We start from the raw sequence: 14,316 nt of genomic DNA on the forward strand, positions 1-14,316 counted from the left end.
TTTTTGAGTGTTCAACAAAATATAGAGTCTGGTCAACATAAAACTTGTCATGGACATCTTTTTTCCTCCAATTTAATGGATTTATAAAATTCATATGTTTTTATAACTAGTAGTATAATAGTAGGGGGGCTGGAGCCTATCCCAACTGCCAGAGGGCGAGAGGCGGGATACACCCTGGATAAGTCGCAGGGCTAACACAGTATGGCCTCTTGTACTCACGTGTGGATAATGTAGAATCACCATGTCTTTGTTCTGTGGGAGGACAAACCCACATAAACATGGGGAGAACATGCAAAGTCCACACAGATGGAGGATTTGAACTCAGAACTTTCTTGCTGTGAGGCAACAGGGCTTAAAGGAAAGTAGGAAAGCTATGATTGAAAGGCTTTATACATACATACACGTGGTGTGTGTACACTTTTCTGCCTCTTAAGCCCTTTTTCCATTAGTACCTACTTGGATCGACTTGCCACAGATTGCCACGACTCGGCACGTATCGAACGGTTTTCCATTACAATACAGTACTACCTAACCTGCATGGTTGTCGTAATTAAAATTTGGCAAACCGTGCCAAGTTGATCCAAGTATGTACTAATGGAAAAGGGACTTTATAAACCCAGTGATTTTCCTGTTGTTTGAAATCTCATGTGATCTTGTGATATTGTGTGTCAAGGCAATTAACCTAGTAGCTGCTAGATTGTATCATCTCAACAAGAATACATAACAACAAATACAAAAATTAATTTCATGCACTGTAGGAACATAAAACTATTTTGTTCAAATTACAAATTAGACTCTTTCCAGTCGTTAAAAGTGACTGTACACACCGCTTTCCTGGACCACATGCCCTCGTTATGTTGTTCTATTTGGCACAACAGTGCACATTCAATCTGTGATACTCACCATCACGAATTCTGCCAACAAACTTAGTAGAGGTATGTACCATGGACCCAAAACAGACCAAAACAAAATGTGTACCACTATTTAGATGTTTTCAAATTGTTTTAAAATGTGAATTTCATGAATAATATGAAGAAAAAACCTTCATAAAACACTGAAATTAAAGTTTATTCACGTTTTCAACTCTTCAACACAGATTTAAATGGAGCATGAGCTGCTCATACATTGTCTGATGTGCAAAAAGACCTGCAGCTGATTAGCTGCCATTCTAAGCCATTTCTGTCATAATTATTAGTACACAGTCATTAGGAGACCTAGAATTTTAACAATATAAGCACCAGTACATCTCCATCAGTGCATGGAGTTATTATGCTGCTCTGTAGAGTGGAAGTTTTACATCTATCTCACCACATTTACACTTTTTCCCTTCTGTTGCCTTTAATTTTACAGATTCCAGAACTCACAGTGGGATTATAGCAGGTTCACAAACAATCAAGAGTAGGTGAAAAAAAGTGCCAAAACTCTAAAATGTGGACCGTATCTTGATACCAGTGTTTAAGACAGTAGTTCTCAGACTGTGGGTAGATTCCACTTGTGGGGCATTGAGTTACTGCATTAAACGAAAAAAAGGTATCATGGGGGATCCTATAAAAAGGCTCTAAAGCAATACAATGAAAATTATCTGACTATAGTTACATGGATGACAATCACCCAATGTTAGTGTACTAGGATTAAGTGGGGCGTGCCAGAAACGGTTTGAGAACCACTGATTGAAAATTAACCCAAATGTCATGCAAATGTTTTTGCTTTTATTTGGCCTTAAAACAAAGTACTAAAGAGAATAGTACTGGCAATAATTAAACAATAAGTTATTGTTTAAAATCTTTCATTTGATTCTGTTTAAATTCAGTCATCATTAAGTTGACAGAATAAATAAAAAACATTGCCATTAGTAAATTGGTAATCTAATGCACCGATAGAAAAGTGGCTGTTAAAAAGCTGATACTGTCCAGTACAGATGGTTGGATTATGATCAGTTTAACAAGCCAAGATCCTTGCTTTGGTGACCCCGTGTGAATAAGAAAGCAGCTGAAAGCTTGCTTAATCTCATCATTTCATTTCAGACTGTACACTCACACACAGCTGTAGCCTCTGTTGTGCCCTCTGTTTGCTATACTTCTCAAAGCACTTGTTAATAATAGAAAAGTTAGAAAATCCCAGCGACTTTATGGCAGCAGCTACATATCGCAGATTCTCTGAAATATCTGCTACGGATGGCAGCAGTGGTGGTCATCTGTGCTCTTTGTGTCTCTACCAGTTGACGTTTCAGGGCATTCTTCTTCCAAAATGTCACTGCCGTCCCTTGTTGGATGACTGAACTATCGCAGCTCATATGTTTTCATTAATTTACACAGTAGAGGGACTTCTCCAGGCATTTCTGTCAGTGACAGTTTCACAAGAGTCACATTGGCGCAATACATCAGTCCAGTAAGCTGATGGCTATTCATGTCATATAGTATTTATTCATCTATGTAGCTATTAGATCACTTTCCATCCATCAGCTAGCCTGTATGTTTGTTTCCTTCTTTTTTCAGTCTGTATCTCAGTCTGCGCATCTCTCTGTTTACTGTTGTTTCAATAATATCTGTTAAGACTTTGAGTGACTGTACTGATGTCTGGTTGTCCGTTCATCCAGATCTCTCGGAGGATCCTCTCCCGCTCTTCTAGCCTCTGGGCCCGGTCCAGCTCTGATGACACACACACACAGAATAAGCTTTATGGACACTGTCCATTCATGATACTGTCAGATTTATTATTTATTTATTATTCTATTTGAAGATAGGAGCATGTGTGTGTGATTATGTCTGACTGCCTTGCTCATAGAGACATAACCAGAGCGTCACACCAACACAGTGTGAGATTTCAGCAGTCTTATTCTAATTAATTCATTGCTGTGGACACTGTGCAACATGGGTGAACAAACAGTATATAAAAGATGGCTTCCAGGCCTGAAAGGGGAAACCAGAAGTGCTTTAAACTTGCATTCTAATCCAGTAGGGGTGACCTTTGGTTGCAAAAAGAAGGCTGCTGGTATTGAAGTCTATGAGAAAATGAGTCTTTTGCAGACTTTGGTAAACACTTTCCAGATGAGTTGGTAATTTGAAGTCCTGCTGATTACAGTGTGACATTCATTTTATAAATGATGGTTTATTAGAGTAAAATAGATGATAAGACGGGGTATGCTTTAGAGCTGGTCTACCTTATGATTGACATGTTTTGAGTATTTTGAGCCTTCAGTTCTAATTTTATTTATTTTATTTCTCTCCTCTTTGTTTCCCTTTGTCTGTTCTTCTGAGTCTTTCCCCAGGTCAAATTTATTCTTGTGTCTCTGTTTCTCTGTTTATTTAGTTATATCCTGTCTTACTTTGGTACTTAGTTGTCTTCTGTATCTTGATTTTCTGTTTATTTTTTAGTCTTGTTTTCTTGAGTTTTACTGTCTTGTTTCCTCTCAGCTGCGTCTAATCCCTGATTAGCTCTCAGTGTGTCTGTGTATGAATAGTCACAATTTATCTTTATCCTTTGCTACAGTTTACCCTCCCTGTGTGTTTCCAAGTTTAACTCCTGCTATGTCTGGGTTTCTGCTGCCTAGTTTGTGGACTATGTTATTGGGCTTCTAATCCACCAATAAATTATAAACACTGAGTCTGCCTTTATGTGTCTACATCCTCTAGAAGCTTGTTTTCACCAATAAAATGAATAAATAAATCAAATTGCCATGCAGCTAGCAGAGAAAAATTTAGGAGTGCATGCCTGTCTGATGTTTGTGTTGCAGTAATGTGATGCATAATGAATCATAAATACAGAGGAGCATGTGTTAAAAGAAGCACAACACAATAACTTTATGTTAAGTCTGCTATTTGAGTAAATGTACTTTCAAAACTGCTTTTTATTAAAACATTTCACTGGACTACGATTCATATCTAAAGGATCGGATCATCTGAATCACAGCAAATCTATGATGTCATATGATGTGTGGGTTATCAAATTAGGAGACCTTATTTTGAAGAAAACAGCTTGCTGGATGTGTGAATGATGTCTTAGTGTGTGGATGGTGACATTGGTGTGCGTTAGTGGTGTACGTGTCTGCCACAGATACCCTCAGCTGATGTGAACATGGTGGCGTGCAGTAGGGATCTCTCAAAGCGTCTGCGTCTCCGGGCTGATGGATCAGTTGTGTCATCCCAGTCCTCAGACTCGCTGTCCCCAGTGGGCCCAGTCTCTCCAGAGGGGACGACAGCAGTATTGTCTGGGTTGCTGTCTGCAGGCTGATGGTGGTGACAACTGTGATGCCGACGATGTTGGAGTCTGTTCCTTGGGCGATGGGGAAGATTGTTAGTGTTGCCATAGTGGCAGTCTGCTCGACAGTGTATTTGGAAGACGATGGCGCACAGTGTGACAAGAAGGCCAACGCACACGCCGCCAAGAAACACAAGCGCTGTCCTCTCGGGCTGGTCTGTAAGAGAGGCAGGATAAATTAACAAATACATTAACTGCTGTTTCATCCTTCTCTCAGTCCCTCCCTGCACAGTCTTTAGTCTTTATGTACTACGTTTTCAGACATCCCTCACCTGTCTATTGTCTTTACACTGTTTCCACCTTCTGACCTCCACACGTCTGTCTTTGATACCTTTTCAGCTTTCAATGCCAGAAACATGTTTGACATGTATCATGTATCTGCTTTGTGTTTTCTGGATCAAATTACTTTTAGTGCATGGGCCCTAAAGCCCCTAGTTTGGTCTCTAGAAGAACAGACCAGTGAAACCTTTTCCTTCTTTTATATAGTGTAAAAATGCATGTATGTTCCCATGTAAAAAGAAAAAAGAAATCAATAATAGGTCCTGCTTTTTTCAAAATGAGTCAGTCTACTCTTATTACAAAGAAATATTACTGCCGTAAATCAAAGAAAAGCTTCAGCACAGCTTTTTTTACAGAACCATCTTGGTTTAGTGTAATGTAACAGAGCAGCCAGTAATATTTTTATAAATTAGAAAGCTGTGAAACATCTGGCTCAGATTAAACTAACAATGCAGACAAACACTCTCATGAACTAATCCTTTCTTCATGGTTTGGTACACAATCCATCCTATGTGGGAAAATACAGTCAAAGTGTGATAAATGATTCCCTTTTTTCTGCAGTTTTCACATGTTCTGAAGGCAGATGTCAAACTTTTAGCAGGTTCTGGCTCTTTGTTTCATACCCCTAGTAGGTTTATGTGCTAATATTATGTGCTAAGTTAAAGAAATTAGCACATAATATTTGCTCATCACATCAATCCCACATAAAAGCTTCTTTTTTTTCAATTGGGCCTACTGTACCTGCAATGAAGGTGTAAGCAGCCAGTATATTGCTAAGCAATGCCATCTCCTGGGACACCACCTTCACCTCCATATTTGGGCTTCCTGTTGTTGGAGCGCTCATGTTGTGGTTATTATTTTTCCTGCAGAAGTCAGTTCAGCACCTCATGATAAGGAGGCTTTTCCCTGAATTCTTAAACCTGTAAATACCCCAAAACATAAAAATGAGAAACAAATTACAAAATGAATAGCGTAAGTAACTTCAATAAGTCATGTACTAAAGCTAAACTACATTCATGTGAAAAAGTTTGTTTTCTCAGGACTGCATGCAATCCTCAGAAAAAAAAACAAGTATACCCTCACTACAGGATTTAAGAGGGAAAGTAGCAGACAGGTGTTGCTAATCAAATGCACATGATTGATCGTCAGAAAATGTGAGCACCTCTATATTTTTGCCAGTTTGCTGGTTGAGATCATTTAAATGAGTGCTAACACAATGCAACGATCTTCCCAAGTGTGGAGCTCCCAGCAAATTCACTGAAGGCCATGCAATGCTCAGTGAAACTGGAAAAAAAAGAGTTACAGCTCAGACTTTGCTGGCCTCAGTTAACATGATATTAAAGTTTGTGACAATACAGTTAGAAAATGACTAAACAAGTGTGGCTTTTAGAAGAGATTATCAGAAAGAAAAAAAGCATCTTTCTAAAAAGAACAAGGCAGCAGGGCTTAGGTTTGCCTCACCTGAACAAACCTCAAAACAAACAATGTTGTTTGGACAGAAGAGACCAAAGTTGGAGATGATGTACAATAGCATGCTTGGTGAAAACCAAACATGGCATGTCAGGGCAAACAACTCCTAGCATGTGTCAAGCACGGTGGTGGAGGAGTGATAATTAGCCCTAAAGCCTGGCCACAAATGGATCATGAAATAGAACAATGGTACCAAGCACAGCAGCAAATCTACCACGTTTCACACGTTCATGTGAGCCAGTTGTCCACATTAAAGTGAGTACAAGGGAAGGGCGGAAAATAAAGGTACCCCTGGTAACCCTTTTCAGCTTATCAACAATCAAAACTGTGGCTTTATTGAGACGAGTCAAAGTGGTTAAACTGTCATTCAACAAATTAAAGTTAATCACAGAGGACTTTGAAAACACTGATGCCTTACCCATCAATCTGTACCTCCCTCCCAGTTTTCACCATCATTATCAACATGCCTGAGCTGTTTTCCTGCAGCGTTTAAAAGAAAAAACAATAATTAGGCATCCATACCTCAGATAATATTTTGTTTTTGGCACAAAAAACATGCATGTATTCACGCATTCTTTCGTGCACTTAAGTCAGTTTTGCAATATCTGTGCAGCACACAGACATGAACACACACGATTTAGTGCAGAGCTCATTCACTTGAGAGAGGGTGTTTGGAAGTAAAGGAAAGCCAGCATGGAGATTTTTAAAACCAAGTATTTTTACACAAAACAGTTCATAGATGTGGACATTGTTTTAAACGTGAAGACTGAACATCCAGGATTTGATTCAGAATAATTTGTTACTTTTTCGACCACTAGGTGGCAACAAACAGCTGCGAGTGTTGCTGAAAGCTCACGAGTTCAAGGCTTCCCATTAAGACTGCCGTGCACCAGCTGATAACTAACAAAGCAACTTTAATGCTGAAAAGCGCTCATTTCAAATGTGCTAAAGTTGCAATGCAGATGTGTGGGAAGAAAATAAAAGCATAAGAAGGTTGCAGTAATGTCTCAGGACTTAAACAGCTTGGCAGCAGCTCTGCATAGACTGATGTTTGGCTTTGAGCACCCTGAATTATAACTTAAATCATGTTAACTTTCAGCTTTAATCCTGTGCCTTTTAAAGCCTAAAAGAAGTACAGCCTAGAATCAAGCTCATGGTTTTTGGCTTGCAGACAGTGCTATTCGTGCTTTTAGATTGTTTTAGTGTATCAGCCTGAACTACATCCTCCAGCTAAAATGTTTGCTGCTACCTAATATTGCAGCTCAGCCGAAGGGGACACTGTTAATGTTTAGTTCCTGTCATGCTGTCATGAGCACGAGTCTCTTCGCACAGACAGATGCGCTTCTTTTTACAGAAATGATTTCTGCATGAAAGGGCTTACAACGTTTGTTTTTGAGTAACCGATTTCTGGGAAGTTTTTTGTTTGCTTTGAAGAACAGTTCAGTTGGAATTACAGGCCAGAGCAAAAATAAATATAGTGGTGGTGAATTTTTCCTTTAAAATGTCTACATTTATTCTACTGTTTATTACCGTCTCTGTTAGTGAGCTGAAAGCATGAGAGTGTTTTTTAACATGCGCACATTTGGCGCTGACCTGGAAATGTGCTTGTTTCAGAGAGACAGTCCACCAAGCGGGCTTCAGACAATGTCATAAATTACCCACACTAACAAGAAGATGTGTAAGGTTTATTTATTTATTTATTTTTATTTTTATCTAGGCCACAGAGTAGAGTGTATTATATACGGCCTTTGGTCTGGTCCATAAAGAGTGTGGCATGATGGTTGGTGTCATATACAGTAAGTGATGATTATTAAACATTGAAATGAGTAGCTAAATCTCAGGTGGACAAATTATTAAGTTACAATAAAGCAATATTAATAGTAATATTACAATTTTATGGGTTTCCCCCCTTTTTTGCCAGTTAAATTACAGCAATAACTCTTAACCTAGCCACAGGAGGGGCACAAGTTCAGATTTTCACTGGGAGTGATCAGGAGGGTTAGAAATGAGTATATCAGAGGGACAGCTCAGGGTGAGCAGAGTAGAGAGAAAGTTTGGAGGCAAAGCCAAGGTGGTTTGGACATGTGCAGAGGAGGAATAATGTTGTTGATGAAGCTGCCAGACAAGAGAAAAAGAGGAAGACCTTGGAGAATGATGAATAGGAGTTCATGGATGTAGTAAAGGAGGACATAAAGAGGGTTAGTGTGACAGAGGAGGATGCTAGGGATGGGGTCAGATGATCCTCTGTGGTGACCCCTAATGGGAGCAGCCAAAAGAAGAAGAAGAAATACAACAATAACTCTTTAAAATAACCACCTTAAATTACAAATCATTGCGTTTGAACTGGTTTAGTTCTGTATTTAAATTTCACAGCCCCTGTGTTATCAGTGTTCTTGAACTCAAAGCTTGAGTGGCCAAAATGTTTTTGGTGTCATTTGGACAAAAATAAAAAATAAAAAATCTGAGTAACTTTTCAGAATATCATAATTCAAGTCTGAAATGGTCTGGACGTTTCTAAAATATAGTCTCGCCTGTTACAAAAGACTCACAGGTCTTTTTATATCAGAACAGATCATTTATGTTTCAGTGTAGGAAATAAGATGCAGTGGGTTAAACAGAAGACCTTCAGAGCACGGTTTATATCTTGCATGAAGGCAAACATCAGCTCTGACATGTTCCTAGCACATATGGAGGACATGCATTGCTTAAAGTGTAGAAGTATGACTGCACGAGTGGGCTGTCTATTCCAGCAGTGTTTTTCTTTTCTGTATTTCTGCAGACTGCAGTTTTAATGGTTCACATGATCCTCATAATGTGTATGATAGAGTTTGAATGACTTTACTTGTACAGTACCAAGAATAAACCTGTCCCCATCAGCTAGTCCATCTAATAAAAGCTCCCTCTTCCTAAAGATAATCCTAGAGTGCAAGAAAACTGAATTTATGCATTAACACCCGCAGGCTTGCAGACATTTACAGTCTTGTTAGAGATAAATGAAAACATGTGTCCTGAGATACTTTTATTCTCTGTAGCTGCAAAAAGTGACGATAATAATTAAGCAAAATTTCCAGAGATGACATATTAAATCTGAACAATGCTTAATGCTTACACAGAAAATTTGCAAAGCACCTCAGAAAGACTTTTCTTTTCTAGCATCTTCTTCAAATAAAATCTCGCTGTAAATATGAGCAATAGACCTCACTTAGTCTCACTGTAGAACTTTATTTAATTTCATAAATGTGATTTCCCCACAGATTTAATACACATTGTGTGTTCTCCATCAGATTACTCCATGAAGACTCTTTTCTTGATGCCAAACAACAGTAAAGATATCAGCCTATGAAAAGGCAGCCTTTATAAAAATGAACAATGATACTTTTAAACATGTAAATCTAAACTGTGTAGAAATAGAAAGATGCCAAATACAGAATGTTGTGCTCTCGAGCTGCACAGCTGTAAAGACACAGCATGGAAATTTAAACTTGAACAGATGAAAAATGGATGAAGCTCTGAGAGAAGATCAAACTGGCCTAATTTCTCTGGATGTTTTCAGCTGTAAAAACGTTGAAGCGCAGTGCTCTTGACCTGTCGGGAGAAACTAAGAGGACACTAGAGAACAAATCTGCATTTTATCTGTCACGTTTCTGGAAATATGGGCCAAGCGAGAGTCATTTTTGTCCACACCTCGGGCTTGTAATTATGTTAGAAAACAAACTAAAGAGTCAAAAAGCAACTTGTCATCACGGGACGTACAGAAGCAAAAAATAAAAAAACAAAAAAGCAAATCGCATTTCATTAAAGTGCAACATAACACGAGCAAACATAACACAACCTCCAAGCCCTTCTAAATTCACTGACTGTCAGGGTCATTTTGTGATGCTGTGTGTAAATGCTGCAGGACGTGACTGCCCTTCTCTCGCCCACCCCCCTGCTTACTCTTTCTTTCTGTCTTTAAATATGACAGTATGGCTTCCTGTATGTTACAAAAAAAATAGCATTGTACCATCATTAATAATTTATAGTTATGGGTATTAAACACACCTTTTAAAAAAATGTAACATCTATCTACCTTCACAAACAAGCCGGGGGGAAAAAAACAGATGTTCATCAGTATTAGAGTTGAGTGGTGAATGAAAAGTCATGCAATAAATTCCTATCAGCCAGCTGATCGCCACAGTTATGTAATGACATTAGTATGAGACGGTTGGCCTGCTGCCAGCTCATTACAGTCAGTCTCACTCTGTTCAGCAGTCTAGAAATAATGAGCTGTTTACACTGATGACTCAACTACATGCGAAAGGCTTTTTCTCACTCTGTACTTCACAGTCGATCGATCGCACTGCAAAAGAAAGATTTGCGATGCTCTTCTTTGCTTTCTTCCTTAAAAGCACTTTCTTTCTGATTGTTTGTCCAATAAATATGAAACCCGTAGGCAACCCGAAGTCCTGCAGAGCCATTGGATCAGTGCTCTTGTGTGCATGTGAATGTGAAGTCGTACAAGGGCGTGGCAGTCCTTTGGGCACTGTTCACAGATTTAGGCAGTGGCCGGTCTTTCAGTCAGGCTTTTCGCACTTGTGCATGCCATCTTTCGTCTTTTCATCCCACTGAAGCAGATGTTTTTTTTGAAGCTCTCCTGACCCAACTACATTTCAAGCTTCCAGGTGTGGCTCTCTTATGTTGAGACATCCCAAGTGAACATGTCAATATTGGCGGCTTTCTGATCATGTTTATAGCTAATATGTCTTTGTGGTGATGGTGTGGCCGCCCTGGTGAGTATTTCTTCAAGGTTCACGGAGGAGGTATTTGGGGATTCAGCCATCTTCTGTATGGTGCACATGATCAGAGAAAGCCTAGTTTCTGGAGGAGTGTTGCTCAGGGCAAAACATCTCTGGTGGGAACTTTTTCTTTCCAAGAAATGCAGAATATTCAATGAACGCAGTGCACGTACAAGGCATGAAATTCCTTCTCCTGATGTGGAAGTGTTCATGTGAGGTTCATGTGCTCACCACACTTTTTTTGTTTACCTTGCAGGGTCTTTTTTCATACTTATTGAATTGTACGCTGATATGTTAGAGACATTCAACATTTCAGCCCTGAATATTTATCTTTTTGATGCTGATCGTTAGAATAAAATGCCTACATGACCCTACTAACCCACAGCATGCAGTGCAAGAGGTAGGACACCAGTCCATCAGTTATTGGAGGCAGTGTTTGGCAATCATGCGTGGAAACGGCAGTGTCATCAGCAAAGAGGCATTTTTTGACCTTTTAACCTTTGTAGGTCAAACAGCTTCTTGTGGGCTTCACTGTGGAGGTAGATGACCGCAGTAGAGTGGCCAAATGACCAGAAAAGAAAATTCAAAATAGCTGAAAATTCAAAATAAAGGTGTGGTTTGTACCGTCTTGCATACTCTTATGTGCATGTCGCAGTCACAGATCTTCTTCATGTTGTCACTGAAGGAGTTCACAGAGCTGGAGATCTTAGCTGGCTTTTCTCAAGGATCATGAAAAGATTGTATCTGCTCTCTATGTTGAATGCTCTGTGAAGCCGATGACGGTAAAGTAGTAGAGTCCCTGTTTTTTGCTACTTCTCCTATGATTGCCAACCGTGTCCAAGCTTGTTCAGATTTGAATGCACACTGACCCTATATATGAGACATGTGGAGCTTCTTCAGCACCAGGTGAGCAAAGATTTACTCACCATACCGAGTATGAATATGCTATGACAGTTTTTGCAGTTCCCTCTGTCCTCCTTGTTCTTCCAGATTGCGATGATATTGGCATCTTTCATGTCCTGGGACACAGCTCCCTCCTTCCAGACAGGAGTTAGTGGAGTTAGCCAAGGACTGGGCATCTGGCACACAAGAGCAATGGTTGGCCATCACTGCTTTTTAAACAGTACATGCCTGAGTTCTTGATCTCCGTTTAGATTACTGGATGTCCATGATGCTTTGACTGCTTTGACTGGGTTTCAGCTTTATCCCCTCAAATAGGTCGACTTTAACCTATTTGATGCCCACATCTGCTGCCACTGTATTCAGGAGCAGAGCTAAGGCATTACCTACAACTGCAGCTCTAATCGCTTTGTTGTGCCAACAAGAAATTTTAAACACATATTTAAACTTTAACTGAACTCATGAATTTGCTTGGAGGGGTTTTCACAAATGCAAAAAGTTTATATCTCATATGTCAGATTGGCTGGATTTGTTTTAAATTGGGTCTGCATAATCTAGGATTATGGCTCAGAGAACATGTGAAATTTTGCAATGATATGATTAAAGTTTGTGTGGTTTGTTATACTGTATGTATAAATGTAAATTTTTAGCAAGAACCCCGGTTCAATCCCTGGAGGACACAGAACTCCCTCTGAGGTTGCGTCAGGAAAGGCATCTGGTGTAAGACTGCCAAATCTAAACACGCAGAGCTACCCGCTGAGGTGACCCCGTATGAATAAGGGAGCAGCTGAAAGTGGCTTTAATGTTAATTTTAAAATACAGAAAATTAAGAAATCAAAAGTCCATCGCTTTTCAAAACATGCAAAATCAATTACACATAAAAGTCTTTATTGAAATGATTTGAAATTCCCATAGCTACAGTTTAGATGATCTCACATATTAAATCAGTTCTCTGTTACTTCAGTTGATGGCTCTGCAGTAACATACAATATTTTATTATTAGTCGTACTTTATGTGAACCATTTTTTATTTTCCTAAACATTTGAACATTTTTGCCCAAAGTATTGGATAACAGAGCTGAAGCCGGCAGAATAAAGTGGGCTTTTCTTCAGGTATTTTGTTAGGCAGTGATTCCCAGCTTTGTTGGGTGACGATGCTTCAGTTTGTCAGAATAGGTGTGGCAATCAATGGCTACCCATGGCTCAGTCATTTACTCTATGGGGATGCAAAGTTTCAGTTATCACATCTCTGTGTGTCACTGCAGTCCATACATGTGATACCTTTCCCAGATATTATCCAGAGCCCACAGGGTTATATTTTAAATCTTTTTAGTCCCGTCACTGCAATGAAAGCAATAAAAACATATACTAAGCTCCTTATATATTAATTTGTTTTGAGTGAAGTCTCCTAGACTCCAGCCCGAGGTGTAAAACATGTTGCGCCTTTGTTTTCATACGCACTGATGCTCCTCTCTCGTTTCTTTTTTTGCGTGTCTGTGTGTCTGGCCAAATTCTTATGTGGCACAATAGCTCTTTGTTTTCCTCCATGTGGTTGAGAAAACTATATAGTTCCTCCGACCCGTGGTGTAGTCCACCACCACACTCACAGAACATACAAAAGCTCTTCCTGCACAGGCTCAATCCTTCACATCATGCTCATCACACTTTAAGCATATTTCTTCCCCCGTGTGTGTGACTGCTGATGCTAATCTAATGTGACACTGGCCTTTCCCTCTGCTGCTGCACCAGAGAGAGAGTGTGCGCGCAGATTTAGAAAAAAAAAACAAAAACAGAAATAAGACACAGAAAATTAAAGAAAGGAAAAAATTACTTGGCGGCACAAAGAGTAATTATATGGAGGGAAAAGTAATCGAGCAGTGAGAAAGACAGATTTGAGACTTCCTACAAAATCATAATAATTATAAGCAGATATAAAAACCAGCAGTGGTGTCATCATGAGCAGTTATCAGCACATGTAAATAAAATGTTTGTACTTACATGTTAATAATCTGAAGAGCCCATCTGCTCTCCTGTCCTCTCATTCCTCCTTTCCTCTTTACTCTGGTCTTCTCTTTTCTCCTCCTCTCGGTACTCTTCTACTCTGTGCTCGACTCTCTCCTCCCCTTTTTTCTCCTCTCCTATTATCTCCACTCTTCTCTTTGCCTTTCTCTCAAAGAATACCAAAAGAAGGCTAACAGTACAATTATAAGTATAAATCTCCTCTGCCCTCCCACAGTTGTCAGACAGGCCCAAAAGCCTCCGTCTCCTCTTCTCTTTCTTATGTAGATACAAATTAAAAATGTCAGTCATTCTCCTTTCATGCCCTCAGTTCTTCTTTCTTTAATGCCGAAGCAGCAGGAGGAGAAGGTACACTGCTCCGACTGTTTTCCAGAGTGCAGCTTTCCTTTATTCCGTTTTAGTTTTCTTTTTAGAGCGAGACATAGGTCAGCTCCTCGGGGCAGAAATGTGACATGAGAGACCCCGACAGGTCTGCCGAATCTCTCTCCTCTCTCTCCCTTTCCCAAACGTCTGCATGCCCTCCTCACTGACTCTGCTGCTTTTTCCTCTTTCTCTCAACAACACACACACAGCAGGACACATGTGCAGTTGTAAATGAAGACTCGCTGCCTCTCCTC

At 39.7% G+C, this 14,316-nt stretch overlaps 1 protein-coding gene across 5 annotated transcripts; it reads right to left on the bottom strand.

Annotated features, from left to right (window-relative positions):
* Positions 1-1,049: 1,049 nt before the first annotated feature.
* Positions 1,050-14,316, bottom strand: eva1a (eva-1 homolog A (C. elegans)). Of its 5 annotated transcripts, XM_063477390.1 has the most exons (7): positions 13,679-14,316; positions 11,708-11,860; positions 6,425-6,486; positions 5,699-5,820; positions 5,278-5,456; positions 4,058-4,414; positions 1,050-2,648 (listed from the first exon to the last, which is right to left on the bottom strand). In XM_063477390.1, the coding sequence occupies exons 5-7, from the start codon at positions 5,378-5,380 to the stop codon at positions 2,536-2,538; spliced, it is 573 nt and encodes a 190-aa protein (XP_063333460.1). In that variant the 5' UTR covers positions 5,381-5,456; positions 5,699-5,820; positions 6,425-6,486; positions 11,708-11,860; positions 13,679-14,316; the 3' UTR covers positions 1,050-2,535. The 5 variants fall into 5 exon arrangements, with proteins under 5 accessions (XP_063333460.1, XP_063333457.1, XP_063333459.1 ...); XM_063477387.1 differs by lacking the exon at positions 11,708-11,860; XM_063477389.1 differs by lacking the exon at positions 5,699-5,820 and having other exon boundaries at positions 13,679-14,315.

Source organism: Pelmatolapia mariae, linkage group LG1 (genome assembly GCF_036321145.2).
Source record: "Pelmatolapia mariae isolate MD_Pm_ZW linkage group LG1, Pm_UMD_F_2, whole genome shotgun sequence".
In the NCBI taxonomy this organism is placed as follows: Eukaryota; Metazoa; Chordata; class Actinopteri; order Cichliformes; family Cichlidae; genus Pelmatolapia; species Pelmatolapia mariae.

Coding starts and splice junctions, on each gene's coding strand:
- eva1a (XM_063477391.1), bottom strand. CDS start 5,380: ATGAGCGCTCCAACAACAGGAAGCCCAAATATGGAGGTGAAGGTGGTG. Junction 4,415..5,277: donor TGCTTACACCTTCATTGCAG/GTACAGTAGGCC, acceptor CCTCTCTTACAG/ACCAGCCCGAGAGGACAGCG. Junction 2,649..4,057: donor CATGTTCACATCAGCTGAGG/GTATCTGTGGCA, acceptor GTGTGTCATCAG/AGCTGGACCGGGCCCAGAGG.